This window comes from Andrena cerasifolii, chromosome 11 (assembly GCF_050908995.1).
Source record: "Andrena cerasifolii isolate SP2316 chromosome 11, iyAndCera1_principal, whole genome shotgun sequence".
Classification (NCBI taxonomy): Eukaryota; Metazoa; Arthropoda; class Insecta; order Hymenoptera; family Andrenidae; genus Andrena; species Andrena cerasifolii.
In genome coordinates this window covers 7,735,792-7,750,485 of record NC_135128.1, presented here as the reverse complement: position 1 = coordinate 7,750,485, position 14,694 = coordinate 7,735,792, and the positions used below count along the sequence as shown (strand labels likewise).

The window sequence follows — 14,694 nt, the reverse complement described above, 5'->3', positions numbered from 1 at the left end:
AATTGGAAAAGCTTTAAACTCGAAGGCATGCGTCACCTTCAAAAACAATTCACTTCTTTTTCATATAGCGAATTAGCAATAGCTCAGATGCGAGTTGTCGCATTGAATTAATTTTGTAATTATCTCGGCTCTTTTAAATTAAAATATTTGATGACATTTCGCTTGTTAGCCTGGAGGCGCCGGATCTTCAAATCTGCTCCTGAGTAGAGTATCACAGCGCGATAGTGAAAATTCGCGCGATACTGACCGGACCAAAGTCCCCCGGTGTTTTCTCGAGGAATCACGCGTCGTCGACGTTACGAAGCTCGCGTCCCACTTAACGCCACGGATTACGAACGATTTTGCATACCTGTAAGAGATTTCCTGGCCGATTTACATAGGAATTCGCTTACCGCTTCTTGTTTTTGTATCGCTGGCCGCTAAACGCGCGTGCACGACAAGAAAAGAGGCGTCGTCGCTTCCAGGGAAAATATTTAGCGCACGGGAAATAAAGCGGAGCGCATCGCGCCGTAAAATTGCATCACTCGCGTTTCGTGATCCAGTTACCCTCTCCGCGCTTCGCTTTGAACCATAATTAAGCGTCACTTTTCCGAGCTAACTTCGTCGGCCGTGGTTGCAAGACCGAAGCTTGCCTTTTCCTCGATTTCCATCGATACCGCGGTCGCTCGACCAGGAGCTTTCAATTTCCCCGCCATCTCCGCGCGGTCCAACGTTCGCTCGCGAATGTCACCAATAAATACGGGCGGAGGGGAACAATAGGGGAGAATGGAAATCACTCGCAGCCTCGATTAAATCAAGCCCCGACTAACCGTACCGATTCCTCGAGCAAAAGAGAAAGTGACTGTCGAGCGGGGCTGAACTCGATCGTTCCAATTTGGTGGATCGAACGATGATTAATAAGCGCACGCGTTCGCACGGAATCGGCTACGTATCAGCGATCGATTACGTTCACGCTCGGTAAAGCATGCTTTCGTACGCCGGTCGGCATGTAATTTCGTAATCATTGTCATCGTCGTGGCCGGCGATCCGTAAGCTCGACCACCGATCACAACCTTTTCAAGGACTCGGAGGAGGGGCCCGGCGTATCGCGTGTCCCATTATCGTTCCGATCAAGGTTAACACGCTTATGAATATTCACCCACTCGAAATCTCTGCGTCGTATCAGAACGAGCCGACCACGAAGCCCAGTAAAACGAAACAGCCGTCAACGATTCCAATCGAATTCCATTTGCTCTCAAGCAAAACAATTGCAAAGCTTGCCAAATAAAGCATCGCAAAGCGCGGCGCTCGGTTTCCCTCCGCGAAATGCCGAGGTTGCGACAACCGTGCCGCCAAGTCGCACCTGGATCAGCGACTCTATTCCATCTATCGGGTGTCCCTATCGTCCGGCCACCGTTCCCCAGGCTTCCCCTACTCCGACGGTGTTTGATGTCCCACGGCAAGCGGCTCGTAGCGGGCTCTCCCGCGCCTTTCTTCGCGCTGCTGCACCGCGTGTCAGTTCGAAAGCAGCCGCGGACAATAACTGACAAGCAACCGGTCAGCTAGCTAGCCAGCCAGCCGCCCTGGCTGCGAAACCCGCGTTCCTTTCTTCCAGCGGCTCCGGCTTCGTTCGCGTCTCTCGAAAGTGCTCCAACCGCGGCCAGTTCTCTTCCTCGGTCCCGGAGATGTGAGGATACGCGCTCCGGCGGGATGAACGAGTCGTGCGGAGTGTAGTGACCGGTGTACATCCTCGGTGTTGATCCTGCAGAGTGTCTAACAGTGCAATACGAGCGAGTAAATCGCTAGCCTGTACCAGGACCCAAGCTGAAGAGCGTCATCAGCCCCGCGGTCGGGTGATCGATGCGCGGACGCTTGGAGGTACGGCGTCGGTTTGAAAAACGCCCCCGTCGGGGATTGTGGAATGCAGAACGAGCCGTCGATCGCGCGAACCCGCCAGCGAGGATCGCTGAAAAACGAGAAGGAGTATCCGCCTGATAAACGCGCGCTGCCTGTGCCTCATGCCAGAGACCGTCCGCGTGAAACATATGTTATCAGAGGCGCGACGCTCGCTCGATTATCCTCCACCTCGAACGATAACACCTACCGGCGATTGTCATTGATTCATCGACGCTATCAGACCCCTGACGTGCCCGTGCATCCCGCGGATGCACTTCCAAAGCTCGCCCCACCGCCCCGCTCCGCGTCTTCTGCGATTCCACTATTTACGGTCGGTGAAGTGTTCCGCAGCGTGGCAGGGGAATTTCGTGGACTGTGCTGCGCGCTCCCGTGTGACATTTAAATGTCAGCGGAGTGCTCGTTTTCTGTGCCCTCGAGTCGATCCCCGTGCGGCTGCTCGCTTGCCTTCTGCTGGCTGGTGTTCCTCCAGCAAGAAACCCGTCGACGCGTTTGTCTCTGGCCGAGTGTCGGTTAGACTGAAACGTCTCGGGCAGGACGTAGTCGCCGGGATAAGTAAGGTAGTGTGCTTTCGGGCACGGTAGGTTAATTCTCTCTCTCGTATGGCAGCCGCGGGGATATTCAGAGCATAAAATGGCCCGTGCGGCGCATCTGTGCCGCGCGGAATGGCGAAAGAAAGAGAGGAGAGCGCTGCTCGAAATAATTATTCCTCCTCTGCCGGCGGAGGATCGGCTTTTCTCGACGATGCCGCTCGCGAGGTGGCAAAAAAGAGAGCGATCCTCGGCGCGGGGCGAGGAAATATTTCCGTGGAAAGTAGTGGCCGCGTATCGGCGGAGGAAACGATCAAACAGTCGCGCGTTTCTGTTGAAAGTCGTAAAAAAGCCGTGAGAAGATGCTCGGCCGCTCTGGGGAACCGCCGCGCGGATTCGTGCCACCGCGAGCCTGTGAATTTTTCATGGAAAAAGAGGCGGAGCGGCAGGAGGGGAGAGCCGCCTCGTCTATGGAAAATGAGTGAAAGTGGTCGTTACTTAACTATTCGCCCGACCCGGCGAATGAAAAGCTCTCCTTCGGCCCCGGTAATTAACCAGGAAAATATTCAAGGCTCCGTCTCTTTCGCTAGGCGGCTTAAATCGCGCTTTAATCTGCGCGAGAAGGTTCACTCGCTTAGCAATGCAAAAACAGCCTTGTCCCCGCACGCGAGACGGATGGCGGGCAAGGGGAAATTCCTGGCAGCCATTGACTTTCGTTTAAACTTTCGAGGAAAAATGTTGGAAGGAAAACAATAAAGTGGACGGTTTAAAGGGTCTCCCTAGTGTGGCGGTCTGAAAAGAAGGCGATATTTGGGAATTTTTTTAAAGAGAAAGCATTAAATTATATTAACTAAAAACTTTATGTCTATGTTGGTACATATTTGGACAACATTTAAAAAAAAATTCAATTCAAAACTCAGCTGCAGCTCCGAGTTGCAGGCCAATGACCAGAGCGCTTTAGAAAAAAGTCTGTCTTTGGCGCATAGGATTGCAGTTGTTGAAAAACGGTAGCGGAAAGGTGGGATAGTTGATCACAGCTTTGCTTTTTTATTAAAATAATAATAATGGTTTGCTTTGTTTGTATTTAATTATGTAAGTTGTAATTGTTCGAGTATTCTTAATATACTTGTACGAATTTGAGAGCTGAAAACTAAATTTAATGACTGAATTTCAACATTTTCTGGCAATGACGTTATGCACAAGTAGTCTCCCCCACTGAAGGGGAGACTTGATCGAAAGGTTAGGGAGACTTGATTAGTGAACTTTAAGAGTAAATAACGCATTAACTTTCTAAAAAATATTTATTATCTTCGTCAGTACCATGAAATGAAAGGAATATCATAAAAAGAAAGTAAACTGTAACTAACTTGAAAGAATTACTGAAAAAAAGGAATTCTTAAAAGACATTTGACTTACATATCATCTGATTAAGATGGTGATGAAGAAAAGGTTTTCCTTCTCACTTTCTTTGCTGTATTTTTCTGTTTCATTCGCCGTTCTGTGGTTCTTTTTGGGGCATTTTCAGCTGTTCAAGTATCCCACCTCACACACTGATCAAGTATCCTTCAATGCACTCGATTTGAAAAAGATGAAAAATGAAACTTACCTTAAATATTTAGATCAATCAATAAATAGCATTAATAGGCCAGAAATTGCTGGTTTTACTTAATATATTTAAAATCGTTGAAAATGCAACATTTATTCGAAAAGGAGGAAGACATGCAGACAGAAATAATTACTTTTTGGCTGCAAATAAGATCGAGGCTTCTAACAAAATTATTTTATGCTCCCAAAAGAAAACTGCACCGTGAAGTGTTGCGATAATGCAAAAATTACCACGATAGCGTGACAGCAGGCACAAATTGCCAATATATTAATTAAAAAACTGATGTGATCATGTATCCCCGCTGATCAACTATCCCACCTTTCCCCTACTTTCTTTTTATTTTTAGCAAATACTGACTTGGTTATGGGGCAAACGAAAATAATGTAGGTATCCCACAAACATATCTTACCAATCTCAATTAGATCGGTGCATAAGTTTTTTTTAGAAATCGTGTGCACGAGCATTGAAAATACAGTTTTGAGAAAAACGCGTTTGAAGTTTTGGGTGTTATATTTTTAATTCAATTTTTTTTAAATGGTGTCTAAATATGTGCAAATATATGCATAAACTTTTAACTAATATAATTTGAAGGTTTCTCTTAAAAAAAAGATCCCAAGTATCGCATCCTTTTCAGGCCGTCAGCTTTTCTTAGAACAGTGGCTTTTATTGCGCGTTTTTCCCATTAACCATTTGCGTCGTAAAAGTAGAAACAGCCCGATCGCTTGTCGCCAGCCAATTACAATCCAAGCTCGAGAATGATCCTTCTTATCGCTGCCAGTTTCCCAGCGGCTCCGCGCCAGAAAACGTGGCGTTCCCCCGGAAAATGTCACCCGGTGTGTCTATCGGCTGCCGCGATGAAAAGAATCGAACGAGTTTCCGTGGAATCGCGTGGCCAGGAGAAACGAGTTTCGTTCGAGGCGATCGGTTTATCGCGTATCCGCCGCCGGTTATCCGCTCGGCGCGGCTCGCTCACTTTCACTGGCACCGCGCGGAAAGAGAAAAGGGATCGACCTGGCTCCGCGGCGTTATATAAATTAGGCATTTCGCGAGTGCTCCTCGCATCCTTTCAGCGCGCTGCCATTTGCAGCGTCGAGGCGGTAGAGAATTTTGCAACGTTTAGGGTCGGCCCGATTTTTAGCGCGTTAAACCGTGGGAAAAGTATCGTAGCGCGGTTCTCCGAATGAAAAGTGATTCTTAGTTTCGCAGGGAGACAGTAGCGTGCTGCTCGGGGTGGAATCGACTCGGATAGCAATCAGAGTGGATACGAAGAGATTAAGTAGTAAACGATCGTGATTCCGTGCGGTAGCTGGCTCCGAGCAGGCTGGAGCGAAAGTCAGTGACCGATATTCTTTTTATCGCCTGATACACGTATATCTCGCGGCGCGTTATATCCGCGTGCAACGAGTTTGCATTTCCTTTTTTTTTTCTCGCCGCCATTAGAACGTTTCTTGGCGCAGCGAATGCAGCTGGATCGCGGGGTACTCGCCGTACGAAACGCGGGCCTGTTTCCAGTGGCAGCCTCGCGAGCAGTAACGATCACGCGGGGCGATTTAATCGATGCGCAGAAACGCGTTATTAGAGTATACCGTTCCGGGAATTAACGAGGCGCTGTTACAGCGCAATTGTCGCTCGCGCCGATAATCCTGGCGAGCACTTTTTACCCTGGAATCGGGAGCACAGCTGTGGACGATTCTCGGAACGCGTTCCCGCTGCAATTCAGTCGACCACTGCATCGTCCTGCATATCCATAGAAAATGGGCCACTAGAAAACAGCCACTATCGTTTCGTAAAGCAGCAAAGAAGTCAGCATCTCCCTCGTTCAATTCCGCCCCGTTGCACCTCGACTCCATCGATCGTTGATCCGATCCGAGGTGCAGCAGGTGCCGGTTCAGGCCCAGGAAAACGTTAATTCTAATCGCGGCACCGCCGAGCGTTTCTCCCGAGGCGGCACGCTCGGCGATACCGTTATGCCAGCTGCCGTTCAAAAGTTACACAAGAAGTTATCGCTCGCCGTAACACGGTAGCTTCCGCGCGTCAGGTGCATTCCTCCTACCTGCCAGCGCAGTCGAAAACAAAAAATTACCTCGCACTCGTGCGCTCCTCCAAACGCCTCGAATCTCCCTGCCCGAGCCATAGAATGCAGCTGTGCCCCGCTGGCGCGTGCTCGTTCCAACGAAAGTCGCTAATTTTTCGGCGCCACTTGTCCCGCGTAGAATACCAGCAGCGCCGTCTGAAAGAATGCCCGCGTTTCGCCCGAGAGTAGTCGATCCCGTCTGCCTTCGCTCCGTTAGAAAGGCGCCCCTCTGTCCGCGAGCGCGGTCGCGTTTACGTTCTCACCTGTTCAAGCTGGGTGGCCGCGTGTGGGAGAACGATTAAGGGGATTACGCGGTGGCCACGTTTCCGCGGGCGGAGAGACGCGGCGCGAGCCTCGCCCGGGCATCGTCGGAATTTTCCCTGCTTCTCCTTCTTCCCCCCTCGACGCTTTCTGTCCAATCGCGAGAGCACCCCTTTCTTCGCGGCAGTGAAGCGAGTCGGCGGGCCGTCTAACTCCAGCGATTTTCCATTGTACGGCGAAATGCGTCGCTTAATGTCTCCTTCAAGTCGCCCGAGAAATGGAGCGATTTTCAGCTGAACCGGGGAATTTCTTTCGGCCGAGGCTGAGTCGCGCGATGCCTGCCACTCCGACGGCTCCCCGGGTTGCTAGGTGGAATTTCTTTGGCAGTTTGATCGATAGTATCGCGTGCACCACTTTTTCAGCAGCGGGGTATGTGGAGCGTGCAGGATAGCGCGCGCGAAGGTTCGAAGATAAGGAAAATGAAGGATTCCTTGGAGGGAAGGGTCGCGTCAGGTTCAGGGATCCCTTCGCTCTGTAGCGATGCGCTCGACTTCGCCATTCAGCGGAGGTCCACTCGATCCACTTTTCAACTGTCGCTTCGCAACGGACGCTGGAAACACGCGTTTCTCTTCTTCCACGAACAGATTCGTTTATAGAGGGCCACGGCCTGCGATCCCACGGCGCGTTGTACCCTAATAAAGCCACGCTTTCGCATCCGCCTACGCGTCACGATTAACAATTAAACGCTCCTCTAACGAATACCAAGCCGGCCAGGAAAGCGCGTGCATCACCTGGACGCACGTGCAGCGAGTCGAGGCCCAATTATTCCGAGTAACGGACGACCTAGGAACGTGAGACATGCGACAGGCACGCACATTTTAAAAAGACACCGTGACCATACTCGCGTCGCCTGCGCTGCACGGTGACGTGTTCCTCGAGCACGCTGGCGTTTGCCCGTTCGACGGTGCGCCTTCGCCAGCCACTCGGCGCGCTAGAGCTGTTCGGGAAAAATCCGGGTAGTCCGCAACGTTTCGAGCCGCCCGGAAGAACCGGGTACATAAGCAGTATAGGGTGGATGCACCATTTGTGGCCACTTTAAGATATTGTACCAGTTTTGGCCACTTCTTAAAAAATATAATATTTTTCTGGGTAAGCAATAAATGTAACCTTATATTTCGGGTGGTATACTAAACAAAATATTTATGTGGTGAAATTCTCCACATAATAATGATCCGCGAGCAATTTAAAAATGAGATAATTAAGCACATGGCCAAAAACAGTGCAATGGCCACAAACGGTACATCTACCCTATATTGCACAAAAATACACCCTCCAAAAATTTATATACGCGCACTAGATACGAAGAAAGCATGAGTAGTGCGAAGTTCGCACAAGCCCGAGGGGTTTGGAAGTAGTTAGAAATTCTTTTAATAAGTAAACTTCAAGATTATAAATTAATCAATACCCACTCGTAAAGGGGTGTTTGGCTCGAAACAATTCGGACTACCCGGATTTTTCAAGCCGCCCGGATTTTACGGGTACCCGGCTCGGCTCGAAAACCAAGTCCCGGCTCGGTCTGAATTTCAAGCCGCCCGAATATTCGAGCACTCGTACAGCCTTGCGGCGCGCGCTCGCTTTCTCGAGGCGTAATTTGTTTAGCCGCTGAAGCCCCCGCGCTTCCTCAATTTCCACGGGATGATTAATTCGTAGCAAATCGCGCAATTATCCGCGGCGTTTCAATGCGTAACGCTTCCCCTTTGTGCCTCTCTCCGGTGGACTCCCACGTTTTCACTGCTTGCTGCAGGGACAAAGGCCAGATTTCGCGGCGGTGACCGAAAACGAGAGTTCTTCCTAGCAGCCTCCAAACTCGCGAAACAATGCGGGAGTAATTAGAAGCTGGGGGACAAGCTCGTCGAACGTTGCAGGAGTTCAAAGTCGTTTTCGTTTAACCGAGAAACCCTTAGACGCTGCGCGTTCGTTTAAACTCTGAACTGATCTTAAACAGTTTCTTAAACAGTTGGTGCCGAGATTTTGGCTCCAAGTTTTGTTTCCACGCTCTTTGTGCGCCACGAGTCACGCCGGAGTTAAGAATGTTTAAGATCGACCGGCGTGATTCGCGTGACGCCTTCTGCAACTTCTCGACGCGAAGCAATTAAGGGGACCATCCGGTCTAGAGCCCCAAAAAATAGGTGATCTTCAGGAATTAATTAAAGGGAAACTACTATATATAATTTAATGAGACTTCTTGCATTGTATTAAGGATGTCTTACAGTATAGAAATATATTTTTTGTTTTACAAATTAATCATTGCAGACGGCACTGGGGAGTCGTTAAAGTCAAGGCGTCAAAAAATTGATCCAACTCGGTGGGACCTGTATCTCCAAAAGTTGTTATCCGATTCCACTGAAACTTTTTTTATTTTGAAAAATATACTTCTGGCTAGGGGGAAACCAGAAAAAATTACAAAATTACATTTTTTTTAGAAAATAACAACACTTGAAATTTGAAATCACTTTTTCCCTATATTTTTCATCCTTTCAACGCCTTTAAAAATTATAAATTCTCAATTTTTGTATTTTTTTCTGGTATCCCCCTAGCCAAAAGTATATTCTCCAAAAGTAGCCAGTTGTTGCCCATGCATTTGCCGCTACTCAAATGCCTATAACTTCGGGAATTTTACGAATTTCAACAAATCCTTTTAAACACGTATTCCTAAAAAAACTTTGAATATTCAAAAAATGAAATAAAATAAAAAATCGACTTTTAGACCGGAAGGTCCCCTTAAGAGTTCGATGCGCCAGTGTCGCGCGTCGAGCGTCCGACCATGCTCGACCTTTTCCACTGCGGGACGCGCATTGAATCAAATCAGTCAACCGATTCGAGAATACTTCGCTTGTTACTTTACCGAACGTTTCGCGATAGTAATTACGCAGAAGTGGGCGAAAAAGGTGGAACGAATGGCGAGTGAAGATCGTAAAGATGGGGGAAGCGCAATGAACGCGATCGTTACTTTCTGCCGGGGTTATCTCGGGCCCCAGAGTTAATCGCTGTTCACCTCGGTGATTTAGAGCCGTGGCGAGCATCGATAGTGCAGCGAACTCGATCTTCCACGCACACTTCCGCCGGAAGCTGCCACCCCGAAGATTATTCGAGCGTGTCCCATCGGCTGCGTGATCATCAGCCGCGTGACGCTTCCATCCTCTCCTCTCTCGATCGATCATTTCTTTCCTCCCTGCGCGCAAGACTTCCTCCTTCCATTTGCACCCGAATTTTTCCTGAATTGTTAAATCACCCCGCCAGGACGACACGCGATGCTTCCTCCGTTTCGTCAGCCTGTCCTCTTTAGTTCGAACTGTTTTAGCGATTTCTCCTTTCGCAACGGCCGAGCGTAATTTTCAAGGAGCGCTGCACGACGCGTCGTCTTTTTACGAACTCATTTCGCGGGGCCATTTCTCGGATAATCTACGGGGCAGATCGGCAGCGGATGACGTTGATAGATCGGGAACACCGGTCGACTCATTACGCTGAATATTCATCAAGGCGAAACCTCTTTGCTCAATGAATTTAAATCGCCGCGCCGAGGGTAGCAGGCGGGGGACGGAGTGGGCGATCGAGTGACGGATCCGTGACTTCCTCGGAATGATTCGCGGTGGATCGGGAATACCGATCTCGACCCGCTCGATGAAAGATCCCGGTGCTTTTTAGGCTGCGCGGCTCTCTCTTTTCGTCGGCCACGCTGACGATCGATATTTCGTTCACGTGCCGGTGCAAACAGAAATCCAATCTGATCGCGCCTGCACCGAATCTTGCCCCCGGTTGACCCAGATTATTATCTCCATCGGGCTTCCTATTTTTATTCGCTCGGCCGTGTTGTGTTTGGCACTGAACTTGCGCCCGTATCAATTAAGCGTACGCCGCTTTTGCCCTCGGAACGATTCGCTGTTAAAATTGCCGAGGACCGTTTTCGCGGGCTTTAATTGACCTAAAATTACGGCCACGAATAGCTCGCCGCGAAAACTCGCATGCAGAATTTACGACGTAAAACGTGCAAGTAGATTTAGGAATCCGGAGCCGAATTAATTCGCGGCGATTGTCAGTCGCCGACGGCGAACTCTCGAGCGACGTGCCCCCGTAACTTTCGATAGCTTTACGAGCGAATATCTCCATTTATCGGATGATGAACTTTACGAGGAGCTTTGTGTAAGGCCACTCCCATAAAAGGTGGAATATGCGAGCGGCGTTTCAAACTGCCCCACTTTGAATCGCTCATAAATCTCTTCCATACTGTCGAAACTGAACGAGTCACTCTTCCCCTCGCCTTTGTCCGACCTCCGACCTCGGTAATCTCGCGGAAAGAGGAGAAAGGTGGCAGGCAAGACGTGGCCGTTTCGCAGTGGCAGAAATTGCAGGGCGAGAGGCGCAGGTTTTGTGGAGAAAAAAAAAAGCGAGGACAAGCAGCAGGGGCTCGAGAAGAGGCGGTTTCTCGAGCAGATTGCTGCCTCAATTTTCCTCTTTCTTTGGTCGGAAGGCGAGCCAGGTCCTCTGAATCGCTCGAGAGAACTTCCCAGCTCGTAGTCGATCTAAGGAATCGCTTTCCAGGCATTCAAAGCGGCGGCGTTTAACCGCAAGCTTGCAGAAAAACGTTGAATTCCATGAAAAATGATTCCTACATCGAGGAAGGAGAACAGGATCCGTCCGCGGCTCGGAGCGTACAAAAACGCCGCGCGATGAAGTTAGCAAGAATAGGCGAACCGATATCGATGATAATCCGGGTCAGCCGCGAATGGGATTGATCGGGTGAAACGACGCTCGAATCGGAATACAACGCACGACACGTCGATAGAGGCTGATAGCTTGTAGGTGGAGCCTACAGTGTTCGATTCCACGAGAACGGCGTGACAATTCGTGTCACGAACTGCGAAGACTTGCGCGCTACTCCGGTACGCCTGCTTCGGGATCGTCTAGGCAGCTTGCGATAAGACGGTCGTATAATTTCGCGCGGCGGCTTCGTTCTGCTGTTCCACGAACATTCCCTGGGATCCCTCGTCGTCCTCGGTTTAAAAGAAAGCCTCACCTTTAGAAAAGTGACGAGCACGAGGAACGCAGCCCCAAATGCGCGGCGCAGGGAGGAGCGAGGTGCAGCAAACCGCCTGGATCGCGGAACGTTGACCCAGTGATCGAGGGGCCATTCGATAGAACTGCGAAACGTGTGGACGAAAAATGCGAAACGGCGGTCAGCCGCAGCAGACGGCGGTAATGGCGCCGCCGCACCTAAACGGCTCCGCGCAATTCGTTTCCGGCGGTTACGTCGGCTACGTGCCACGCCAGTCCTGGGGGCAATTCCAAGGCCCCCAGCATCCCAGGAACACAGCCAGGCCTCTGTCGCATCCGCCGCCGCCGCCACCATCCAGGAGGGAAAGCCAAAGGCCCTCTGGCAACTGCTCCGCCGCCCCTAAGGGCACGACCCTTCCGCCCTCCAGGCCGGGGACGCACAGGAGCACCACCCCCTCGGTGAGTTCAGGCGAGATCTCCTACCCTCTTGGATCTTTTAAGGTCTCCCTTCGTTTGTTCCTCGTTTTGGGAACCCTAAAAGATGAATTGAAAGGCTTGGTCTTTTCTGTTTTCAGTAGCTAAAATAGTGTACAGGTTACAGGTTCTTCCATCGTTTAATAGCGGGATCAGTGGCGCAGTAAGTAGGTATTTAGCCTTTGGGGAGTGAAATTTAAATTCAATAGAAAATAAAAATTTATTTAAAGAATAAAATCCAGATTTCTTTTCTTTTTACAAAGCTCTTGAATTAGGGTAATTATGGGAGATGCCGCACCCTCGGTATTTCAGGGTTATCGGTAATAAAATAGAACACTGTTGATTTTATTTGCTTTAGGCTGTTCGTTTAGGTTAGATTAATAAGCGAGATCCTGTTTCCATTACTTTTAAAGATTCTGCTATTTTTCGAGGTAAGCCTACCGCACTTTGCCTCAATAGTTAAACGTCGAGTTCATTTTTGCTATCGTAGTAGTTAAAATTCATAGTTTTTCGTGATATAACTTTTGTAATACGTTAAAGGAACTCTGTGGAATATTTCTCGGCCAGAATAGGTCACTTTCGACTTAGCACTTGGAAATACGACAGTGCGGCGTCTCTTCCGGGCACTTGGGATAGATGCCGCACTTTTATGCGCACTGTATCGGAAGGTACTAAGTCGAGTAAACGATGCTTTTAATGTTAAAAATACAAAAATAGTGTCTCAAAATAGATACCATAATATCTCAACACAAATTATTTATTTTTTAATGACAAATCTGATAAACCGAACATATTTGTGGGCTTTTTACTCTTTTTCACATTTTATTTTTATTTTATGTTGAAGAATGTGGAAGGAAGAAGAAAAGACAATTATGTTTAGAAAAGCAGAAATAATATCTGCACCCATTTATTTTCCCAATTTTATTGTATCCTATAACTGTATAAATTAAAAAAAAATGTTTCATTTTATTTTGCTTTTACTATTTTTTAAAATAAAAAGTTAAAATTAACAAGTTTAAAAGGAAAATTAAACGTTTCTTCGAAATGCGGCACCACTCCCGCACGTGCAGCGTCTCCCTTAAAAAATGAATGTTTTTAGATTTAATTTTTTAAGAGTAACAGATATTAAAATTTTGATTTTCTTTAATGCTAGTAGTAGGACAAGATGTTCAACTAATAATATGTATCCTTGGAACAAGTTTTCATTGCAAAATTTAGACACGATGATAATTTTGCGTAAGGCACGGCAACTGTCCCTCAATTACCCTACTTCAGTCGTGGTGATATTAATCACCTTTTTCTTTGGGGAGTGCTAAGGCTCCTTGGATATATTCTTGGACCTTTGCTCCATGACTAACGTTCATCTAGTTTCGGCTACCGAGGGCCCATCGGTCGCAAGTGATTGTGAGGAAATGCGTAGGGGATAGGCGGCAGAGAAAGAGAAAGGCAAGGGAACAGGAATCCTTTTATGCGCTGCGGGTATCTAAAGAAGCATGTCGTAGAATACCATATGAGGCTTAAATCCGTCCGTGAAGGAATGCCACAAAATCTACACGGTGTCCCGTACATGCTCCATAGTCCACTGACTCCGGTACAGGCCCAATAGACCAAGTTCCTCGAATTCAGACACGTCACCGCGGTGTACTGGTACTCAAACCACCGAAGTCCATTCGCTAAGTTAGCAAAGCAAGTTTCCCTCGCGTGCTACGATGCCTTCCGAGATAATTCGAGAATGGACCGTGGATGGACAATGCTGGCTACAGTTTCAAAGAAATTGTACTCGCTCGGCGGAGGCTTGTACGCACTGTTTACCAGCCTGAAGCCTTGAGATTGACATCGACACGCCACGAAACGCGAGGAGAATGCGCGAGCCTTCGAGACAGACCAGTTTTCACCGTGAAGCTTCAGTCAACCCTAGCCGGAGAGTCCCGCAGGCAACCCGAGACACGCCGAGATGCTAGAAAGTGGTCTCGGTGTCGCGTTTCGGGGCAACTCGATCGAGCGGCTCGCAGACGGACTGGCTGAGGGAATCGAAAAAGAGGAACGGTCGCGAGTAATTTGCGGTCGGAGGGAAAACGATACTCGGGGGAGTACCCGGGATCTTTTGCTTCCCTTTTAAGAATGCAGAAGAGAGACCGCTTTGAAGTCGTCACGAGTCCCCGCGGCCGGGGATAATCGAGCAGCGAAATTGATTTAAACCTGGCCGCTCTCCGCGAGACACAAGCTCCCAGCTCGCCGTCAGTTAGAGTCACCGACTGCTGGATGGCAATTAAGCTAGGCAGGCATCTCTTTTTAAGCGTTTTACCGCGCGTAATTGGAAAGCAGGCCTCGACAAAGAGAAGACATCGACAAAAGAACGTCTTCTGCAGATTATCCCGGTGCAGCGAGGAAATACCGGTGTAACAGGATTCTCGAGGACCGTAAGATCTCTCGAGGAGACTCTGCTGCTTTTTTCTCCCTGCCTCTTTCGTGCGAGACCGGCCGAGGCCAGTGCAAGGTCGACTCTCAGCGTCGCTGGACCGTTTACGCGCCTCGAAAAAGCTCGCTTCTTGGGCCGCTGAATCTGCGTCAGAAAGAATCCCAGTTCTGCAGCGCCAGAGACAAGGGAGCGTCCTTTCATTCTTGACACGAGTCTGTCAGCAAAAGGCTCCGAGGCGCAAGACACCGATGCACCAAAGGGAAACGCATTCGAATCATCCGCGTGCAATCGTTACTGCATTCTGCACGTGATTGCCCATATTGTACTGTCGCGTGTACGCTGGCATACATAAGTACACAGTGACGGGTGTGTGTCACGCGTAAGT

The 14,694-nt window shown here is 49.0% G+C and overlaps 1 protein-coding gene across 4 annotated transcripts in view; it reads left to right on the top strand.

Annotated features, from left to right (window-relative positions):
* The window catches only part of Gckiii (Germinal centre kinase III), a 90,784-nt gene that overhangs the window by 54,628 nt on the left and 21,462 nt on the right, over positions 1 to 14,694 (top strand). Inside the window, exons 1-2 of one of the 4 annotated variants that reach the window (XM_076823155.1) lie at positions 1,494 to 1,857; positions 11,445 to 11,875. The exons of the other annotated variants lie outside the window; for them this stretch is intronic. Of the exons in view, the coding sequence (XP_076679270.1) occupies positions 11,585 to 11,875 (291 nt within the window). The 5' untranslated portion in view covers positions 1,494 to 1,857; positions 11,445 to 11,584. Of the gene's footprint in view, positions 1 to 1,493; positions 1,858 to 11,444; positions 11,876 to 14,694 lie in introns of those variants that run through there. 4 annotated transcript variants of the gene reach the window in all.